This window comes from Cherax quadricarinatus, chromosome 54, assembly GCF_038502225.1.
Source record: "Cherax quadricarinatus isolate ZL_2023a chromosome 54, ASM3850222v1, whole genome shotgun sequence".
In the NCBI taxonomy this organism is placed as follows: domain Eukaryota; kingdom Metazoa; phylum Arthropoda; class Malacostraca; order Decapoda; family Parastacidae; genus Cherax; species Cherax quadricarinatus.
This window is the reverse complement of record NC_091345.1, coordinates 20,280,020-20,299,035: the sequence shown is the minus strand read 5'-3', so window position 1 is coordinate 20,299,035 and position 19,016 is coordinate 20,280,020. Positions and strand designations below refer to the sequence as shown.

Genomic DNA, 19,016 nt, shown 5'->3' with positions numbered 1-19,016 from the left:
CTTATTCCAACATGGTATCCTTCAGGTCACCATATTTCACTCACACCTCACTCTCCGCCTATATATACTGTCTTTTTAACCTCTGTATGTTAGAAGTGATCAAGATCCCAGGACCGAAACGTTTTCTAATAAATACGTCCTAGTTTGTAATATATAGTGCAGTGTAGTGTAGTATGTCAAACAATACTTATCATCCACTATGTTCCTGTTCTTCTATAATTGGTAACCTATATTGTCAAAATAGATTTGTATCGTAATTTCAGTAACACTCTAATTTCAATATCTATTCAATCATGCCATTAAAACTGAAGATCACTGAAGTAGTTTAAATAATATGCAAATATTTTGTAAATGACCACCTTGTCATGAGCTGCCTTTCTTACTGTAGTTATGATTGAATTTAAATATACAAGAAGACCTACGTAATGTTATGTCTAGTTGTTAAGTTGTGTGTATGCTATGGTTAGTTGCATAAAATGCATTACATAATTAGCGGCTTTCTTTTGTGCCTACTATTTCACTCGTGTATATACTCATGTATCCACTTTATCTGTATCTTGAAAGAAATAAAGCATTATAAGCAAGAACGTAGGGTCGGCGGACCACCACCAGCAACAGCCTGGTTGACCAAGCAAGCATCTGACGAGCTGGGCCTATGGCTGGGCTTCGGGAGTAGAAAAACTCATAAAAGGTATATCAAAGGTACAATATAGAGAAGTTTGAGTATTGGCGGGGGGGTCGGTGGCGGCGCAGGCAGCCTGGGCTGCGCTACACACCTTGCCATTAATGCTACCACCAATCCAACACAAACTTACACAAACTTTAAATCCTTCTCATTACCTTCAAATCTCTTCATAAACTCTCTGTACTAAACAATTTATGAACATTTACTTTATATTTTCCTGAGGATGTGGGGTAATAATGAATATATAAAAATGTGGTTGAGTGTGATCTTGGGGAGGGTTGGCAGCGTGGCAGCTGTAATGAGGCTGCCTCAGTACGATGCCGTCTCTCGTGTGAGCTTCAATGTTGCTGGGGCCGTCTGCTATATACCCCACTGTTGTCATCCCTCGATGTGCCTTTGTGATTTATTGTGAATCTGGAAAGCATGTCACTGATGAGGATCCTGCACGTAAGGACTGGAGTTCCTGAAGCATCTGTAGTGAGGGAGGATCAGTAAGGGGAAAGTCAGCCACCGTTTGTTGTGATGGCGGAGGTAGTAGGAGACAACCTCCCCTCGCTATCCACTATTTACCGCCGTCACTGTACTCCATCGCCTCACCGCCAGGCAATACTTGCTCTCGCCATGGCCCTAGGCACCAGGCGAACTCTAGTGAGCCACCACCACAGCCGTCAAAGACTTCCCGTGTGTCTTTCTCACTCTACAAACCCAGCCACCACCCCTATAGTGGCCGCCCTCATCTCCACTGTTGTATGTCCGGCGGTGTGCAGGGTACCCAACACCACCCCCATGTGAGCCACAGGTATGTAATAACAAACCATATTCCGTAACGACAACCTCCAACACTATCCCAGCACTATCTCCAGTTATACAGCTCTCAATAACAACCTTAACAACAACCTCGAGTGTCACAACCTAAAACAATAGAAAGTCCAAGGACACAACCTTCAATAACATAACTTCCACAAATAACCTCTTTCACTTGGGTACCTTTATTGCTGAAATGTGCTGCATATGTATCAATAACCACCACAACCTCCACGAACACAATCTCCACTAAGACAACCTCCACCAACACGACCTCTGCCAAGACAACCTCCACCAACACGACCTCTGCCAAGACAACCTCCACCAACACGACCTCTGCCAAGACAACCTTCACCAACACGACCTCTGCCAAGACAACCTCCACCAACACGACCTCTGCCAAGACAACCTTCACCAACACGACCTCTGCCAAGACAACCTCCACCAACACGACCTCTGCCAAGACAACCTCCACCAACACGACTTCTGCCAAGACAACCACCAACACGACCTCTGCCAAGACAACCTCCACCAAGACAACCTCCACCAACACGACCTCCACCAAGACAACCTCCACCAACACGACCTTTGCCAAGACAACCTCCACTAACACGACCTCTGCCCAAACAACCTCCACCAACACGACCTCTGCCAAGACAACCTCCACCAACACGACCTCTGCCAAGACAACCTCCACCAATACGAGCTCTGCCACGACCTTTGCTAAGGCAACCTCCACCAACACGACCTTGCCATGACAACCTCCACCAACACGACCTCCAAGACAACATCCACCAACACGACCTCTTCCAAGACAACCTCCACCAACACGACCTTCACCAACACGGCCTCCACTAAGACAACCTCCATCAACATGACCTTCACCAACACAACCTCCTCCAACAGGACTTCCACCAATACACCCTCCACCAACACAGCCTTCGCCAACCCGACTTCCACCAACACACCCTTCACTGGCAGGATCTTAAACACAATCTTCATCAGCACAACCTCCACTAACAACTTCCACTTAGGTATCTTTATTGTCGAAACATGTTGCATGTCATGTTAAGTAACCTCTTCTAGCACAACCTCAGCTAACAACCCCTACCAACACAACCTTCACCAACACCCTCAATCAGTACAACCCCATCAATACAGCCTCCACCAACGCAACCTCCATCAATACAACTTCCATCAGTACAACCTCCATCAATACAACCACCACCACAACCTCCACCATTATTATCTCTACTAACAGCCTCCATCAATACAACCTCCACCACCACAGCCCCCACACACAGCCTCCACCAACATAACCTCCACCAACATAACCTCCACCAACAACCTCCACCAACACATCCGCCACCAACACAACCTCCACCAACACAGCCTCCAACAACACACGCCACCAACACACTCTCTGTCAATACAGTCTTCAACACAACCTCCATCACTTCATCCTCCATCAGTACAGCCTCTACCATCACCAACTCCAGTATAATATCCATCATTTCAACCTCCACCAGTACAGACTTCAGCAACACAACCTCCACTAGCAATCTCCAGTAACATAACCTCCAATATAATGTACATCAACACAACCTTCAACACAACCCCCAACAGATCTAGAGAATGTAAAGAGAACTTTCACTTTTATGCATTCTGTAAAACACTAAGTTATTGGGAGCTATGAAGCTCCTCTAACTGTGCTCTTTGGAATGTAAGGAATATTTCCAAATCTGTAGATTGAAATTACTCCTTATAAGAGCTGGAGGATCTGTTATCGGTGCAAAATACCTTAATGAAGAGCCATAATCTGTCGATGCTGTATAGCTTAACAGTATACCACAGCCTAGCAAGAAGCAGCAACACAGCGATGCTTCACAGCATTTCTGGAAGCAGAACATTAGTACCACAAAACATAACACGTCATAACCCAGCAGCACAGCACCGCACATTATCACTTTACAGAACAGTGTCTTACGTATACAATAGTATCACAACATAGTAACACCACGTTTTATTTATAACAGTTACAGCAGATCAATACGTCTCAACATAACAGGTGACCACATAACCACTGACTTCCTGCAACAAGTGCCAGATTAGGCAGATGGGATGGCTATAGCGGTCTGCGGGCTAATGGCAGCAATTGCGTTTGACTAGTCACTCAGCAATGAAATCTGGCCTTAGGCCGCTCTTTGAGAGTAGAACTCTCGAAGCCAGTCATAGGTGTTTCAAAAGCAGCAGTAATAGATTAAAACAATAGCTGGCAGACCGTGTATGTAATTACAGCCACGCATGAAATAATTCTGCACGTGGGAAAACAGGGATCTGTCACAGTACGTAGGCATGTTGCAAGGCAGTAACATGGCCAATACTACAACATCTGTAGCTTGGCAACACCACACAACATAGCATTCTGCTACTTCAGTCTTGCCAGCATTTAATGATCCTCTGAACACATGAGCTTCACCTGTATACACAGAACAGTGTCAACACCATGAGACGGAACGTGCAGTGAGTTTGGTTTGGTCACGAATTTGACAAATTTTATTATATTTTCATTGTGAAGCGATGAAGAAAATAATGATGTTGTGACTTTGTACTTACCTAGTTATACTTGCAGAGGTCGAATCATAGTTCCTGATTCCGTATTTTTAACTCGAAGGTCTGATCGTACCTACTCATAAAATTGTGTTAAGTTTGCCTCTATCAGCCTTTGTCTAATTCAGTCCACTGCCACCGAGACCAAAGTACTTTTTGAAGTCCCTGTGGCGGCTCATCTATGTCTTTACCAACCTACCGTGTCCCTTGGCTCTCTTCTCGTATCTCCTACAGTCTGTGGGGTATTTACTTGGATAAGCAACATTAAACCCATTGCTGGCCTTGAAAAAGCACTTATCTTAATGTTGACAGCTTAGAACCCCAGCAACCACAGCCTGGGGTCTACTTCGATGGGTGGCTATCTATGTGCCACAGGGCTGTAATAGAGTGATTATGACTAGGGTTAACACTTGTCACTTGGAAAGTCGTGCAAGTGTCTTACCTGGGTTTGGGCAATCGCCCTAGTGTTACGTCGTAATGGTTACTCTAATCACCCTGACACTTGAGTGACATTCGATAAATGTGTAAGTGGGGTTCGACTTACCTGGGTATGTGTATCGTACTTATATGACACTACCATGTCATGACACTGCTATCAATGACTTGATTGAAGGTAGGATTATTCCACTCTTCTTTTTCCACTCTAGTTACGTTGAATGAACGTTTAGTAACACGGGGATAGGTCGTTGTACACACTAGCGTTATTGTTCACTTAGCCTGTTCGGTACGCCATATACCTTTTGAACTGTTTCAGCGTCACTCGAATTGCCATCACTTGTTCATGAGATTCACTAGTCAACGGTAACATGTCCTTGTTTAATGTTTACTAGAAATACCTCGATTAGCAGAGATAACTATTGGAACTTAAATACTGTATCTGCTTCTAATATGCAAGAATCTTGCATACTAGAGAGACGACTTGGAGTCATCCACGCCTCATTATATTGGCATAATAATGCTGACAATGTCTGAAAAGCATGGATGAGAGCCAACACTACGTGGTTGTTTCAAGGAATCGATTTCCCTGATTATGACGCATTTCACATTAAATGAGTCTTACTAGCTAATTTCCCTCACGGAAGGTTCCTTGATGTTGGTGAGGGGCTCTTGATTTAGGGAATTGGATCTGTGCTCCAGTTCCCCGAATTAAGCCTGAATGCCTTCCATATCCCCCCAGGCGCTGTATAACCCTACGGGTTTAGCGCTTCCCCTTGATTATAATAATAATAATGACTAGCTAATTAGTTATTCTAAGAGATTATTTCTGCTTAAATGAATAAGGCTAAGAAATAAGGGGTTTCTCGAGCAAACACCTGGAAATATTTCGCGAGTTCTGAGGAGCAGGAGAGAAAGAGGTTTTGGTCCACGCCCCAGTCTTGCATGTGCATCTCGTCTATGACCAGTTACAATCTAATTCTATTTGGTAAGGAACGTGCAATATGAAAGCTGTTGCTTTGGAGTACATATTCGATCTTCAGAATACCCTTGTTCCACATCTGGTCTCTAGATGTCAGAACGAAAGGGGGGTCTGACCCCTTATGCTGCTCGTCCCCTGTTGGAGATAAATTTCTCGACACAGCCTATCTCTGTCTACTCTGTTTAATCCTTTGAGTATTTTGTATCTTTTTGTACCCCTTTGTCTTCTGGTGTTGTTAAGTTGATCTTAAAATCTCGTCTCGTAGTCTATACCAATGTCTTTGTGAACCTTTTGATCTCTATTTTGTTTATATCCTTGATTAGGTGCAGCTCCCATGCTGGTATCGCATTACTGCAGGATGAGCTTAACGTAGTGTATAATGTCCTAAATGAATCGGTTAAGATTTCTAAGATCTCTTAGCTTCACTAGTTTTACACACATCACGGAAGCTCTGGTAGCATAGCTCCTATGTAAGCCACTTGTTAGCGAACGTCTTCAGAATAAAGATACCCAGGCGTTACCCGTGTCTTATTCACCATCATTGAGACTATACTGTTAACACATAATTCTGGTGATAAGATTTGTGCGCTGCTGACTCCCAGAAATTTTATTTGTGTGCGTTGTCTTCAGTGCTTTCTTCCTGGTTGAATTCCTTGTCAAGTCTTTTCGCTCTGCCTTATATTCTCGTTACTTTGCACTTATGGGGATTGAATTTAACTAGCCACCTTCCTGATTACATATGCAGCCTCTGAATCAATAAAAACATATCACTAGTGACTGATCTTTATTTTCAGCATGTCAGTTAAATATTGCTGTCTGGGATTTAATTTTTATTTTGTGTGGATAGGTTAATGAATAACATTTATTCGTTTTAATAGATGAGTTACAGACTGAAAGTTTTCTGTATTATTTAGTGGATGTGTATCTGTGGCACATGTAACCAAGGCTTATCTCTGTAACTTAGTGGATGTATTGGTGATTGACATCTGTCAGTGCTTGTTAGTGGAAAGTGTAGTGATTAAAGGTGTTGAAAATTTTTGTCCCTTTACACTGGTCAGACATGTTTAGAAACTCGAGATAATTTAGAGGTCTGTGAATAAACTAGTCCTATGATGAAGAAACTGCAGTATCATTAGTTACCAAAGGAACCCAACATGCAGGGATATGCGTGTGGGTAGGGCATGTGCTTGTCTGCTGACCGCACTGCATTTGTTGCACAACATTTAATTGGGAGAATTTTTGCTAGTTAACATACGGAGTAAGAATTGGTCTAACACCCACAAGTGTGTGGTGATCTCACTACACACTTGTGGACTGTGTTGAACTGACGTCACATGAAATGACATCCTTAAAGGCCGACGAGTCAAGTAAATTTGGGTGACCTTTGCCTTAAGATACCTAGCCTAACATGACCACAACTTTCTGGTCAGCAACAACCACTACAACACAAGCGGCTGACTCAACGGTGTGAAGACAACCACGACACTGGAGGATGACTGGAAGGTATGAAGACAACCACGACACTGGAGGATAACTAAAAGGTATAAAAGACAACCAACGTGAGGCTGGATGACTGGAGGTGTGAAGACAACCACGACACTAGTACGTATTTATTTCGTCAGAGAAAATGTCTCCTGATGCTAGTCTAAATGAACTGACGAATCATATATATATGTCGTGGCGAATAGGTAAGACACGATTTTGGCCTAAATAGCAAGGCTTTTCTTGCCGAATAAGGCAAGCGATTTTTTTTATGCAATATTTTCGCAAAAATCATTCCGAACCTAACGAAAAAAAATAATTTCATTGTATTTGTTTATTATTAAATTACTGTAAACCTATCTAAAATATATTTAGTTGGATTAGGTAAATTAAATTGCGCTTGTTATAATAAGGTTAGGTAAGTTTTCTAATGTACTTTCGGCACAAAATTATTAATTTTTCCATTAACATAAATGAAAAAAGAAATCTTTCAACGTAGGGGAGACACTGGTCAGAGAAATAGCAAGCATCGAACTTAAGCTAAAAGAATCCTTTAGGAGTCAGGAATCGCGGGAAGAACTAAAAGCCATAAATGAAATCGAAAGAAACCCAAAGTATTTCTTCTCCTATGCCAAATCAAAATCGAGAACAACGTCCAGTATTGGGCCCCTACTTAAACAAGATGGGTCCTACACAGATGACAGCAAGGAAATGAGTGAGCTACTCAAGTCCCAATATGACTCAGTTTTTAGCAAGCCGCTAATCAGACTGAAGATCAAAATGAATTTTTTATGAGAGAGCCACAAAATTTGATTAACACAAGCCTATCCGATGTTATCCTGACGCCAAATGACTTCGAACAGGCGATAAATGACATGCCTATGCACTCTGCCCCAGGGCCAGACTCATGGAACTCTGTGTTCATCAAGAACTGCAAGAAGCCCCTATCACGAGCCTTTTCCATCCTATGGAGAGGGAGCATGGACACGGGGGTCGTCCCACAGTTACTAAAAACAACAGACATAGCCCCACTCCACAAAGGGGGCAGTAAAGCAACAGCAAAGAACTACAGACCAATAGCACTAACATCCCATATCATAAAAATCTTTGAAAGGGTCCTAAGAAGCAAGATCACCACCCATCTAGAAACCCATCAGTTACACAACCCAGGGCAACATGGGTTTAGAACAGGTCGCTCCTGTCTGTCTCAACTATTAGATCACTACGACAAGGTCCTAAATGCACTAGAAGACAAAAAGAATGCAGATGTAATATATACAGACTTTGCAAAAGCCTTCGACAAGTGTGACCATGGCGTAATAGCGCACAAAATGCGTGCTAAAGGAATAACAGGAAAAGTCGGTCGATGGATCTATAATTTCCTCACTAACAGAACACAGAGAGTAGTCGTCAACAGAGTAAAGTCCGAGGCAGCTACGGTGAAAAGCTCTGTTCCACAAGGCACAGTACTCGCTCCCATCTTGTTCCTCATCCTCATATCCGACATAGACAAGGATGTCAGCCACAGCACCGTGTCTTCCTTTGCAGATGACACCCGAATCTGCATGACAGTGTCTTCCATTGCAGACACTGCAAGGCTCCAGGCGGACATCAACCAAATCTTTCAGTGGGCTGCAGAAAACAATATGAAGTTCAACGATGAGAAATTTCAATTATTCAGATATGGTAAACATGAGGAAATTAAATCTTCATCAGAGTACAAAACAAATTCTGGCCACAAAATAGAGCGAAACACCAACGTCAAAGACCTGGGAGTGATCATGTCGGAGGATCTCACCTTCAAGGACCATAACATTGTATCAATCGCATCTGCTAGAAAAATGACAGGATGGATAATGAGAACCTTCAAAACTAGGGAGGCCAAGCCCATGATGACACTCTTCAGGTCACTTGTTCTATCTAGGCTGGAATATTGCTGCACACTAACAGCACCTTTCAAGGCAGGTGAAATTGCCGACCTAGAAAATGTACAGAGAACTTTCACGGCGCGCATAACGGAGATAAAACACCTCAATTACTGGGAGCGCTTGAGGTTCCTAAACCTGTATTCCCTGGAACGCAGGAGGGAGAGATACATGATTATATACACCTGGAAAATCCTAGAGGGACTAGTACCGAACTTGCACACGAAAATCACTCACTACGAAAGCAAAAGACTTGGCAGACGATGCACCATCCCCCCAATGAAAAGCAGGGGTGTCACTAGCACGTTAAGAGACCATACAATAAGTGTCAGGGGGCCCAAGACTGTTCAGCTGCCTCCCAGCACACATAAGGGGGATTACCAACAGACCCCTGGCAGTCTTCAAGCTGGCACTGGACAAGCACCTAAAGTCAGTTCCTGATCAGCCGGGCTGTGGCTCGTACGTTGGTTTGCGTGCAGCCAGCAGCAACAGCCTGGTTGATCAGGCTCTGATCCACCAGGAGGCCTGGTCACAGACCGGGCCGCGGGGGCGTTGACCCCCGGAACTCTCTCCAGGTAAACTCCAGGTAACTCCAGGTAATAAGAGAAAATTTTAGAAAGGACTTAATATTAAATGAGTTCTTGCTAATTGACCAATTTTTACCTATTCGGCACGAATATATTACATATGAACCAATAACTGTATGACTCATACGGGTTCAGTACTAGTTTTTAAAAATAATAGTAATAGTGATAATATCAAACTCAAATATACTCGTATAATAATAATACGTGTCAGCCATATAATTGCTTGAATAGCTCAGGATACCAATAATACGTTTAAAGTATTATTGTAAGCTATATAAAAAGATTTAAAAATACACCAGCTAAATTTATCCTCGTTTTCCAAAGGTAAATGCCATACACCGGCATACAATATGCGTTAAACAAAAATAAGTGTATCAATGATAATCTGTTTTTAATTTCTCAATATATAATTCGTACTTGAATAGAGCTTTAGTATTTACTTGATATTTTATTATATTGCAATATTGTATATTGAATTAGATGCAGTAAATATTTACATCATTTAACTATTTCAAATTTATCGTTTGATTTTAAACCAACAGCATTTGTTCTAGTAGCTAACAAACAAAATATAAGCCATTTCATCACAGCAGTGTAATAAGCACTGGTCACTGTTGGCACAAACGAACCCACACGGGGAAAATTAAACCAAATAAAACGCGTACTATTATCAAAATTGCTCCGCTATACGTCAACTGCATGTCTTCATCTGTGAGCATATGGGAGCTAGCTGTCATGACAAGCAGTCCATTAAGCCACTATTTTGCACCATACACGAACACGCACACACACACAATTGTATCCACAAACCACACCATAAACATGAACCCCAACGTACTAGAGTGAGAAATTTAGGAGAAAGTGTAAGATAAACTCATTGAAGGGCAGGGGCGCCGTGAGCACAAGAGAACATTCTATCAACATCCGTGGGCCCATGGAGCTGGCCACGTTGAACTTTTCAATTCAAGTTTATTCTCTATAAGGGTTACAATGTGGCGTTTACGGGTTTTGGGTATTGTGTGGTTTACATGTGGTTTACAATGTTGCTTTAGTTTTAGCTTTATTTTCTTTTGCGTATATATTTTATGATGTTTTGCTGTATATTAAGATTTGATAATTTTCAGGTATTTGTTTTTTATAGTTTATTTTTCTTATTTATAGAGTACCTGACGATGGAGTAGTTCACAATAGTTGTGAAATAAATATTTCTTTCAAGCACCAGTATCGTATATATTGTTACTTTATTAGGAGTTGTCTATGAAAAAACAAGGTGAACCACAGAATAGATGAAGGGGAGAAAGGGAAGTGGAGTGTTCAAGAAAAAAAAAAAAGAGGAATACAGCGTAGTAGCTGGAGGCAGAAGAAATGTCACGTCTGCGAATATTACACAGAAAATTTGAATTATAAAAATTAGAAGACGGTGTGAGATTCAGAAGGATATTATTCAAAGAGAGGTGGGGGGAAGGGGAGGTTGTTGATTATTATTATTATAATCAAGGGGGAAGCGCTAAACCCGGAGGATTATACAGCGCCTGGGGAGGATGTGGAGGGCATTCAGGCTTAATTCGGGGAACTGGAGCACAGATCCAATTCCCTAAATCAAGAGCCCCTCACCAACATCAAGGAACCTTCCTTGAGGGGGGGAGGTTGTTGAGCTGGTTCTAAATGAGAGAGCACAAGCAATTTGAAAAGTGTCACCAGTGACACTTTTTTCCCTTGTTTTGAAAGTTCTCATTATCCAGCCCATCATCTTCCTGGCTGTTGTGACATTTGCCTTATTGCGTTCTGTGAAAGAAAGGTCAGCCGACATAATTACTCCCAAGTCTTTCACGTGTTTCTTTCGTTCTATGTTCTTATTTGATGGTCCTCTTGAGTTTTGTACAGTGTCCCCTTTGAGTTCTTCATTCTTTCCATGTCTAAGCAGCTGCAACTTATCGTCATTGAACGTCATGTTGTTCTCCACTGCCCACTGGAAACCCTGCTTGTATCTTCCTGAAGACGATTTTTATTTAGGGGGGCACCTTTTTTTGCAGCGCGGTCCCAGACCATGCCTCCTGGTTGATGGCTCGATTAAGCAGGCTGTTGTTGCTGTATGCACCACATCTCGGTTGCTCTGGAACCGATTAAAAGTTCCTATTAAAGACAGGGGTCTGTTGGTAATCTCCCTTATACATGAAAGGAGAAAGTTGAAAGTCTTGATCCTTTACACATGTGTTCTCTTAGTGTGCTCCTGGTACCCCTGCTTTTCATATGGGATACTTTGCTCCGTCTGCCAAGTCTCTTGCTCTCGTGGGAATTGATTTTAGTGTGCAGATTTGGGATCATTCCCTCCTAAATTTTGCAGATGTAAATTTTGATATATTTTTCTCAACTATGTTCCAGGAAGTGCAATTGGAAGGACTTCAAGCATTTCCAGTAATTAAGTGCTTGACTGAATTTATACGGGCAATGAAAGTTCTCTGTACGTTTTTCATTATTATTATTATAATCAAGGGGAAGCGCTAAACCCGGAGGATTATACAGCGCCTGGGGGGATGTGGAAGGCATTCAGGCTTAATTCGGGGAACTGGAGCACAGATCCAATTCCCTAAATCAAGAGCCCCTCACCAACATCAAGGAACCTTCCTTGAGGGGAACTGGAGCACAGATCCAATTTCCTAAATCAAGAGCCCCTCACCAACATCAAGGAACCTTCCGTGAGGGGTGTACGTTTTTCAGATCTTCAGTTTTGCCTCCCGTATAAGGGGCTGTTGGTGTACAGCAATATTCTGGAGAGAATAAACGACTTGAAGAGTATTATCATTTACTTGGCATCTTGTTTCGAAGGTCCTTGCTGTTGTGACAGTGAAGTCTTCTGACATTACCACTCCTAAGTCCCTCGTATTAATCTTTCCCTTTACTGAGGGGTTTGAGTTTGTTGTATTCTCCCGATGATACAGTGCTGTGCTTTATGTTTGTCGGATATGATAATGAGGAAGACAACTGGGACGAGTACTGCACCTTGGAGAATAAATTATTATAATAAAGAAGCGCTAAGCCACAAGGGCTATACGGCGCATTCAGTTGGAGCTCAACGTTTCCATTTCTCTGACCAGTGTTCAGGCTGTTAATGGAAGAAGGGAGGGAAAGGGCCTAGGCTGATTATAAGGGAGAAGAGTGAAGGGATTCAGGCTGTTAATACGAGAGTACATTACCAAGACACTTTGATGAATACAATTTGGTCAGTCTCAAAACAGTTTTACGAGGGTTCGTTGTTTCCTCATAAATTTACAGACTTTTTCAGTGACATGTTTGAGGCAGTGGACCACGATATTCAGTAAGAATTTGTTGAGCAGGAGTTTTTTTGATCCAGATATTATATTCATTGGGAAGTGACAGACCATAAAGGTCACATAGGTTTTTTAATGCAAAGTTATAAACAGGAGAGTGGCAGTACATGTTACTGTAGATGCTTTCTTCCCGATCAAGGCTATCTTGTAGGCCACAGAGTTTGCATAACAATGAAAAATCAGTCACAAGTGGCGTGCCTCAGGGGTCGTGCTTGTACCTCGCGTTCAAACTCTACATAAAGGATATAATAGAGGAAATAAATTGCAATGAGATAGCTGAAGACAGAACAGTAAATCGATAAATAAATTATGAAAACACCTAGCATCTTCGGGATGATTTGGATAGAGTTCATATTGCGGTGGAAACAGTGACGGATAGAGTACACTAAGAGTGAAAGTTGCATAGAACTGGGGAAGTTGTGATTGAAATGTACGCTTGGAAATATTAATAAATAACGGAAATGTAGTGTTGAAAATATCTGACCAGCACAGGACTCGCAACATTATTGTGTGCCATTATTATATTGGAAGTTGAATTTGTTTAGATTTAGAAAGGATATAGGATATGATAGAACTGGTTTGACGGTAGATACAAATATTATTTGATCAAACTATCAAATTGCGTCATTGAAGCGAAAATATTGGGTATTTTTAAAAATGGATAAGACAGATGTGTGAGTGGGAATGGTTAGGTGTGATCAGGACCCACCTAGCATGGGTTCACGTACAGAACCCTGTTCACATCAGAACTGTTCTGATGTTAGGACAGGTGTGGGAGGGAGTTGTCTCCTCGCCGGAAGTGGTGCTCCCGTGGCAGGTGGTAGCCAGGAGCCGTGAGGAGGAAGGGGAGGGGTGTTGGGTGTGGATGGGATGGGTGGTGGTGTTATGTGAGGGGATAGGTGGAGGAGTGATGGGCGGGGCTGAGATGGGTAGAGGGTGACAGGAAACTGGTGGAAGGAGAGGTAGGAAGATGATGAGGTGGATGCAGTAGAGGGAGGCGGAATAGTTTGTGAGGAGGTGGTAGTGGATTGTTATACACACCTACCATGCACCTGTGACTGGTTTCCAGGGTTGTACCATCGCTGCCCGGCCTGAGGCCAAGCTTTTCCGTTGACGCCTGGTCAACCAGGCTGTTCGTGTAAACGTTATATGGTAAGCTGTTTTAAGCTTTATTAAATCAAGGTACATCGGCAATGTGCTGGTAACTTAATCTTTATGATAGTTTTATATTAATGTTAAGTAGGGCCATAATGCCTAGGCATAATAGAGGCTCTCTTTGCATTGCAACCCATTATTGTAAATACATAATCTCAATGTACTATTTGCAAAGACATAAATAAATACATAAATAAATCAAGGGGGAAGCTCTAAACCCGTAAGATTATACAGCGCCTGAGGGGGGGATGTGGAAGGTATTCAGGTTTAATTCAGGGAACTGGAGAACAGATCCAATTCCCTAGACCAAGAGCCCCTCACCAGCATCAAGGAACCTTCCTTGAGGGGGATAGTTTTATAGTGGGAACAAAAGTTAGCTGTTTCTCTGTCATGTGCCATCACAGGATGGGTTTCATACATGAGAGAGATGTCAGCCTGATCCCTATTACCCACACGGCTTTAACTAGTTTTAATAATAATAATAATTAGTAGTAGTAGTAGTAGTAGTAGTAGTAGTAGTAGTAGTAGTAGTAGTAGTAGTAGTAGTAGTAGTAGTAGTAGTAGTAGTAGTAGTAGTAGTAGTAGTAGTAGTAGTAGTAGTAGTAGTAGTAGTAGTAGTAGTAGTAGTAGTAGTAGTAGTGGTATTATTATTATTATTATTATTATTATTAACACTACGGCCGTTTCCGACCGAGGTAAGGTGACCCGACAAAGAAGAAAACGCTTTTGCTGTCACTTATTCAATCACTTTTGCTAGAAGGGCGCCGATGTCGCAGTTCCGATGACTTTCCAAGCCGCACCATCCCTACCCATCCTTCAGACAGCTGCCACCTCCAGGACTCAGGTCTAGCTAACCGGTTTTTCTGACTCCCTTCATAAAAATTATCTTGCTCACACTCCAACAGCACTTCAGTCACACAAGCTTGCTGGATGTCCAAGCATCTAGCATTCAAAACCTTTACTGTCTCCCTCCAACCTTTCGTAGGACAACCCCTTACCCCTCCTTCATTCCACCCCAGATTTATATGCTCTCCTAGTCCTTCAGTTTCTCTCTGAATATCCAAACCACCTTAACACCCTCTCTTTTTGGTAACCCCCCACCTCCTCCTAATCTCCAAACTCCAGATTTTCTGCATAATATTCACACCACACATTGCCCTCAAAAAAATCTCTGCTGCCCCCAGCCTTCTTTCTGCAACATTCAAAATCCATATTTGTCAACAATACAAGTGTTGGTACCACTATACTCTGGTGCATTTCTGTTTTTGCCTCCATGGATAAAGTTCTTTGTCTCTATAGATGCCTCATTGCACCACCACACCTTTTTCCCTTCATTTCTATGATTCACCTCTTCTCATAGAACAATCTGCCTACCAGTCCACTCCCAAATATCTGAACACATTTGGTTCCTCCATACCTCTGATATGCTATCCAGTCTCATTGCCTATATATATATATATATATATATATATATATATATATATATATATATATATATATATATATATATATATATATATATATATATATATATATATATATATATATATATATATATATATATTTATATATATATATATATATATATATATATATTTATATATATATATATTTATATATATATATGTCATGCCAAATATGTAAAACTGGTCAATTAGCAAGAACTCATTTAAAATTAAATCTTTTCTGAAATTTTCTTTTATACGTTGAAAGATATATTTTTTTCATTAATGTTAATGTAATTTTTTTTTAATTTTGCACCAAAAGAATCTTAGAAAACTTACCTAACCTTATTATAACAAGAACAATTTATTTTAGCCTAACCCAACTAAATATATTTTAGATTTGTTTAAAATAATTTAATACTAAACAAACACAGTGAAACATATTTTTTTCATTAGGTTCAGAATGATTTTGGCGAAATTATTGCATACACAAATTTTTGCTTGTCCTATATGGCAAGATGAGCGTTGCTATTTAAGCCAAGATCGCAAGTTCTGCCTATTCGGCACGACATATATATACAGTGGACCCCCGGTTAACGAACTTTTTTCATTCCAGTAGTATGTTCAGGTGCCAGTACTGACCGAATTTTTTCCCATAAGGAATATTGTGAAGTAGATTAGTCCATTTCAGACCCCCAAACATACACGTACAAACGCACTTACATAAATACACTTACATAATTGGTCGCATTTGGAGGTGATCGTTAAGCGGGGGTCCACTGTATATTTATACTCTAATCACCTTGCTCTTTTCCACGTTTACCTTTACTTTCCCTCTTTTTACATGTCATCCCAAATTTGTTTACCAACCTTTGCAGCTTCTCTTCAGAATTTCCCAGAAGAACTGTGTCATCAGCAAAAAGCAATTGTGACACTTCCCACAATTTTTCAGTCCCATACTTTTCCCCTAACACCCTATCATTCACTTCTTTTACAACATCTGTAAATATGTTCAACAACTATGGTAACATCGAGAATTCACACACACACAAGCTTTTAAATCTCTGCACAAAATTCAATTTAAACCAGCAAATAATAGAGCCTACTAGACTGGAGAATACACTAGACCTTATCTTCACTAACAATGATGATCTGATACGAAATGTCACCATATCAAAAACAATATACTCAGATCACAACATAATCGAGGTTCAGACATGTATGCGCGGAGCCCCAGACCGACATAATGAGATTAGTCACAAGGGAGCATTCACCAAATTCAACTTCAATAACAAAAACAAAGTGGGACCAAGTAAACCAAGTCCTAACTGATATAAGCTGGGAAGATACACTAAGCAACACAGACCCCAACTTATGCCTAGAACAGATTAACTCAGTGGCACTCGATGTATGCACAAGGCTTATTCCTCTAAGAAAAAGGAGGAGTAGATGTAAAATAGAAAGAGACAGGCGCTCCCTTTACAGGCGACGTAAAAGAATAACAGAGTGGCTAAAAGAGGCCAATATATCTGAAATGCGTAGGGAGTCACTGGTCAGAGAAATAGCAAACATTGAACTTAAGCTAAAGGAATCTTATAGGAGTCAGGAATCGCGGGAAGAACTAACAGCCATAAATGAAATCGAAAGAAACCCAAAGTATTTCTTTTCCTATGCCAAATCAAAGTCGAGAACAATGTCCAGTATTGGGTCCCTACATAAACAAGATGGTCCTACACAGATGACAGCAAGGAAATGAGTGAGCTACTCAAGTCCCAATATGACTCAGTTTTTAGCAAGCCGCTAACCAGACTGAGAGTCGACGATCAAAATGAATTTTTTATGAGAGAGCCACAGAATCTGGTTAACACAAGCCTATCTGATGTTATCCTGATGCCAAATGACTTTGAACAGGCGATAAATGAGATGCCCATGCACTCTGCCCCAGGGCCAGACTCATGGAACTCCGTGTTCATCAAGAACTGCAAGAAGCCCCTATCACGAGCTTTTACCATCTTATGGAGAGGGAGCATGGACACGGGGGTTGTCCCACAGTTACTAAAAACAACAGACATAGCCCCACTCCACAAAGGGGGCACTAAAGCAATAGCAAAGAACTACAGACCGATAGCACTAACATCTCATATCATAAAAATCTTTGAAAGGGTCCTAAGAAGCAAGATCACCACCCATCTAGAAACCCATCAATTACACAACCCAGGGCAACATGGGTTTAGAACAGGTCGCTCCTGTCAGTCTCAACTATTGGATCACTACGACAAGGTCCTAGATGCACTAGAAGATAAAAAGAATGCAGATGTAATATATACAGACTTCGCAAAAGCCTTCGACAAGTGTGAGCATGGCGTAATAGCGCACAAAATACGTGCTAAAGGAATAACAGGAAAACTTGGTAGATGGATCTATAATTTCCTCACAAACAGAACACAAAGAGTAGTAGTCAACAGAGTAAAGTCTGAGGCAGCTACGGTGAAAGGCTCTGTTCCACAAGGCACAGTACTCGCTCCCATCTTGTTTCTCATCCTCATATCTGACATAGGCAAGAATGTCAGCCACAGCACCGTGTCTTCCTTTGCAGATGACACCTGAATCTGCATGACAGTGTCTTCCATTGCAGACACTGCAAGGCTCCAGGCAGACATCAACCAAATCTTTCAGTGGGCTGCAGAAAACAATATGAAGTTCAACAATGAGAAATTTCAATTACTCAGATATGGTAAACACGAGGAAATTAAATCTTCATCAGAGTACAAAACAAATTCTGGCCACAAAATAGAGCGAAACACCAACATCAAAGACCTGGGAGTGATCATGTTGGAGGATCTCACCTTCAAGGACCATAACATTGTATCAATTGCAGCTGCTAGAAAAATGACAGGATGGATAATGAGAACCTTCAAAACTAGGGATGCCAAGCCCATGATGACACTCTTCAGGTCACTTGTTCTATCTAGGCTGGAATATTGCTGCACACTAACAGCACCTTTCAAGGCAGGTGAAATTGCTGACCTAGAAAATGTACAGAGAACCTTCACAGCGAGCATAACGGAGATAAAACACCTCAATTACTGGGAGCGCTTGAAGTTCCTGAACCTGTATTCCCTGGAATGCAGGCAGGAGAGATACATGATTATATACAACTGGAAAATCCTAGAGAGACTAGTACTGAACTTGCGCATGAAAATCACTCACAACGAAAGCAAAAGACTTGGCAGACGATGCAATATCCCCCCAATGAAGAGCAGGGGTGTCACTAGCACATTAAGAGACCATACAATAAGTGCCAGGGGCCCGAGACTGTTCAACTGCCTCCCAGCATACATAAGGGGGATTACCAATAGACCCCTGGCAGTCTTCAAGCTGGCACTGGACAAGCCCCTAAAGTCGGTACCTGACCAGCCGGGCTGTGGCTCGTACATTGTATTGCGTGCAGCCAGCAGTAACAGCCTGGTTGATCAGGCTCTGATCCACCAGCGGCCTGGTCACAGACCGGGCCGCGGGGGCGTTGACCCCCGGAACTCTCTCCAGGTAAACACCTATCAGTCATGTGTCAGCCAAC

General features: G+C 41.7%; 1 protein-coding gene across 2 annotated transcripts in view; it reads left to right on the top strand.

Moving 5' to 3' along the window:
* The first annotated feature begins 987 nt into the window (after positions 1-987).
* The window catches only part of LOC128699182 (fibroblast growth factor receptor substrate 2), a 40,297-nt gene continuing 22,268 nt past the window's right edge, over positions 988-19,016 (top strand). The window contains exon 1 of one of the 2 annotated variants that reach the window (XM_053791760.2): positions 988-1,484. Coding sequence is in view for 1 of the 2 variants with exons in the window: in XM_053791759.2 (XP_053647734.1) it covers positions 13,989-13,991 (3 nt within the window). In the remaining variant the exon portion in view is untranslated. Of the gene's footprint in view, positions 1,485-13,798; positions 13,992-19,016 lie in introns of those variants that run through there. The other variant, XM_053791759.2, reaches the window with a different exon arrangement.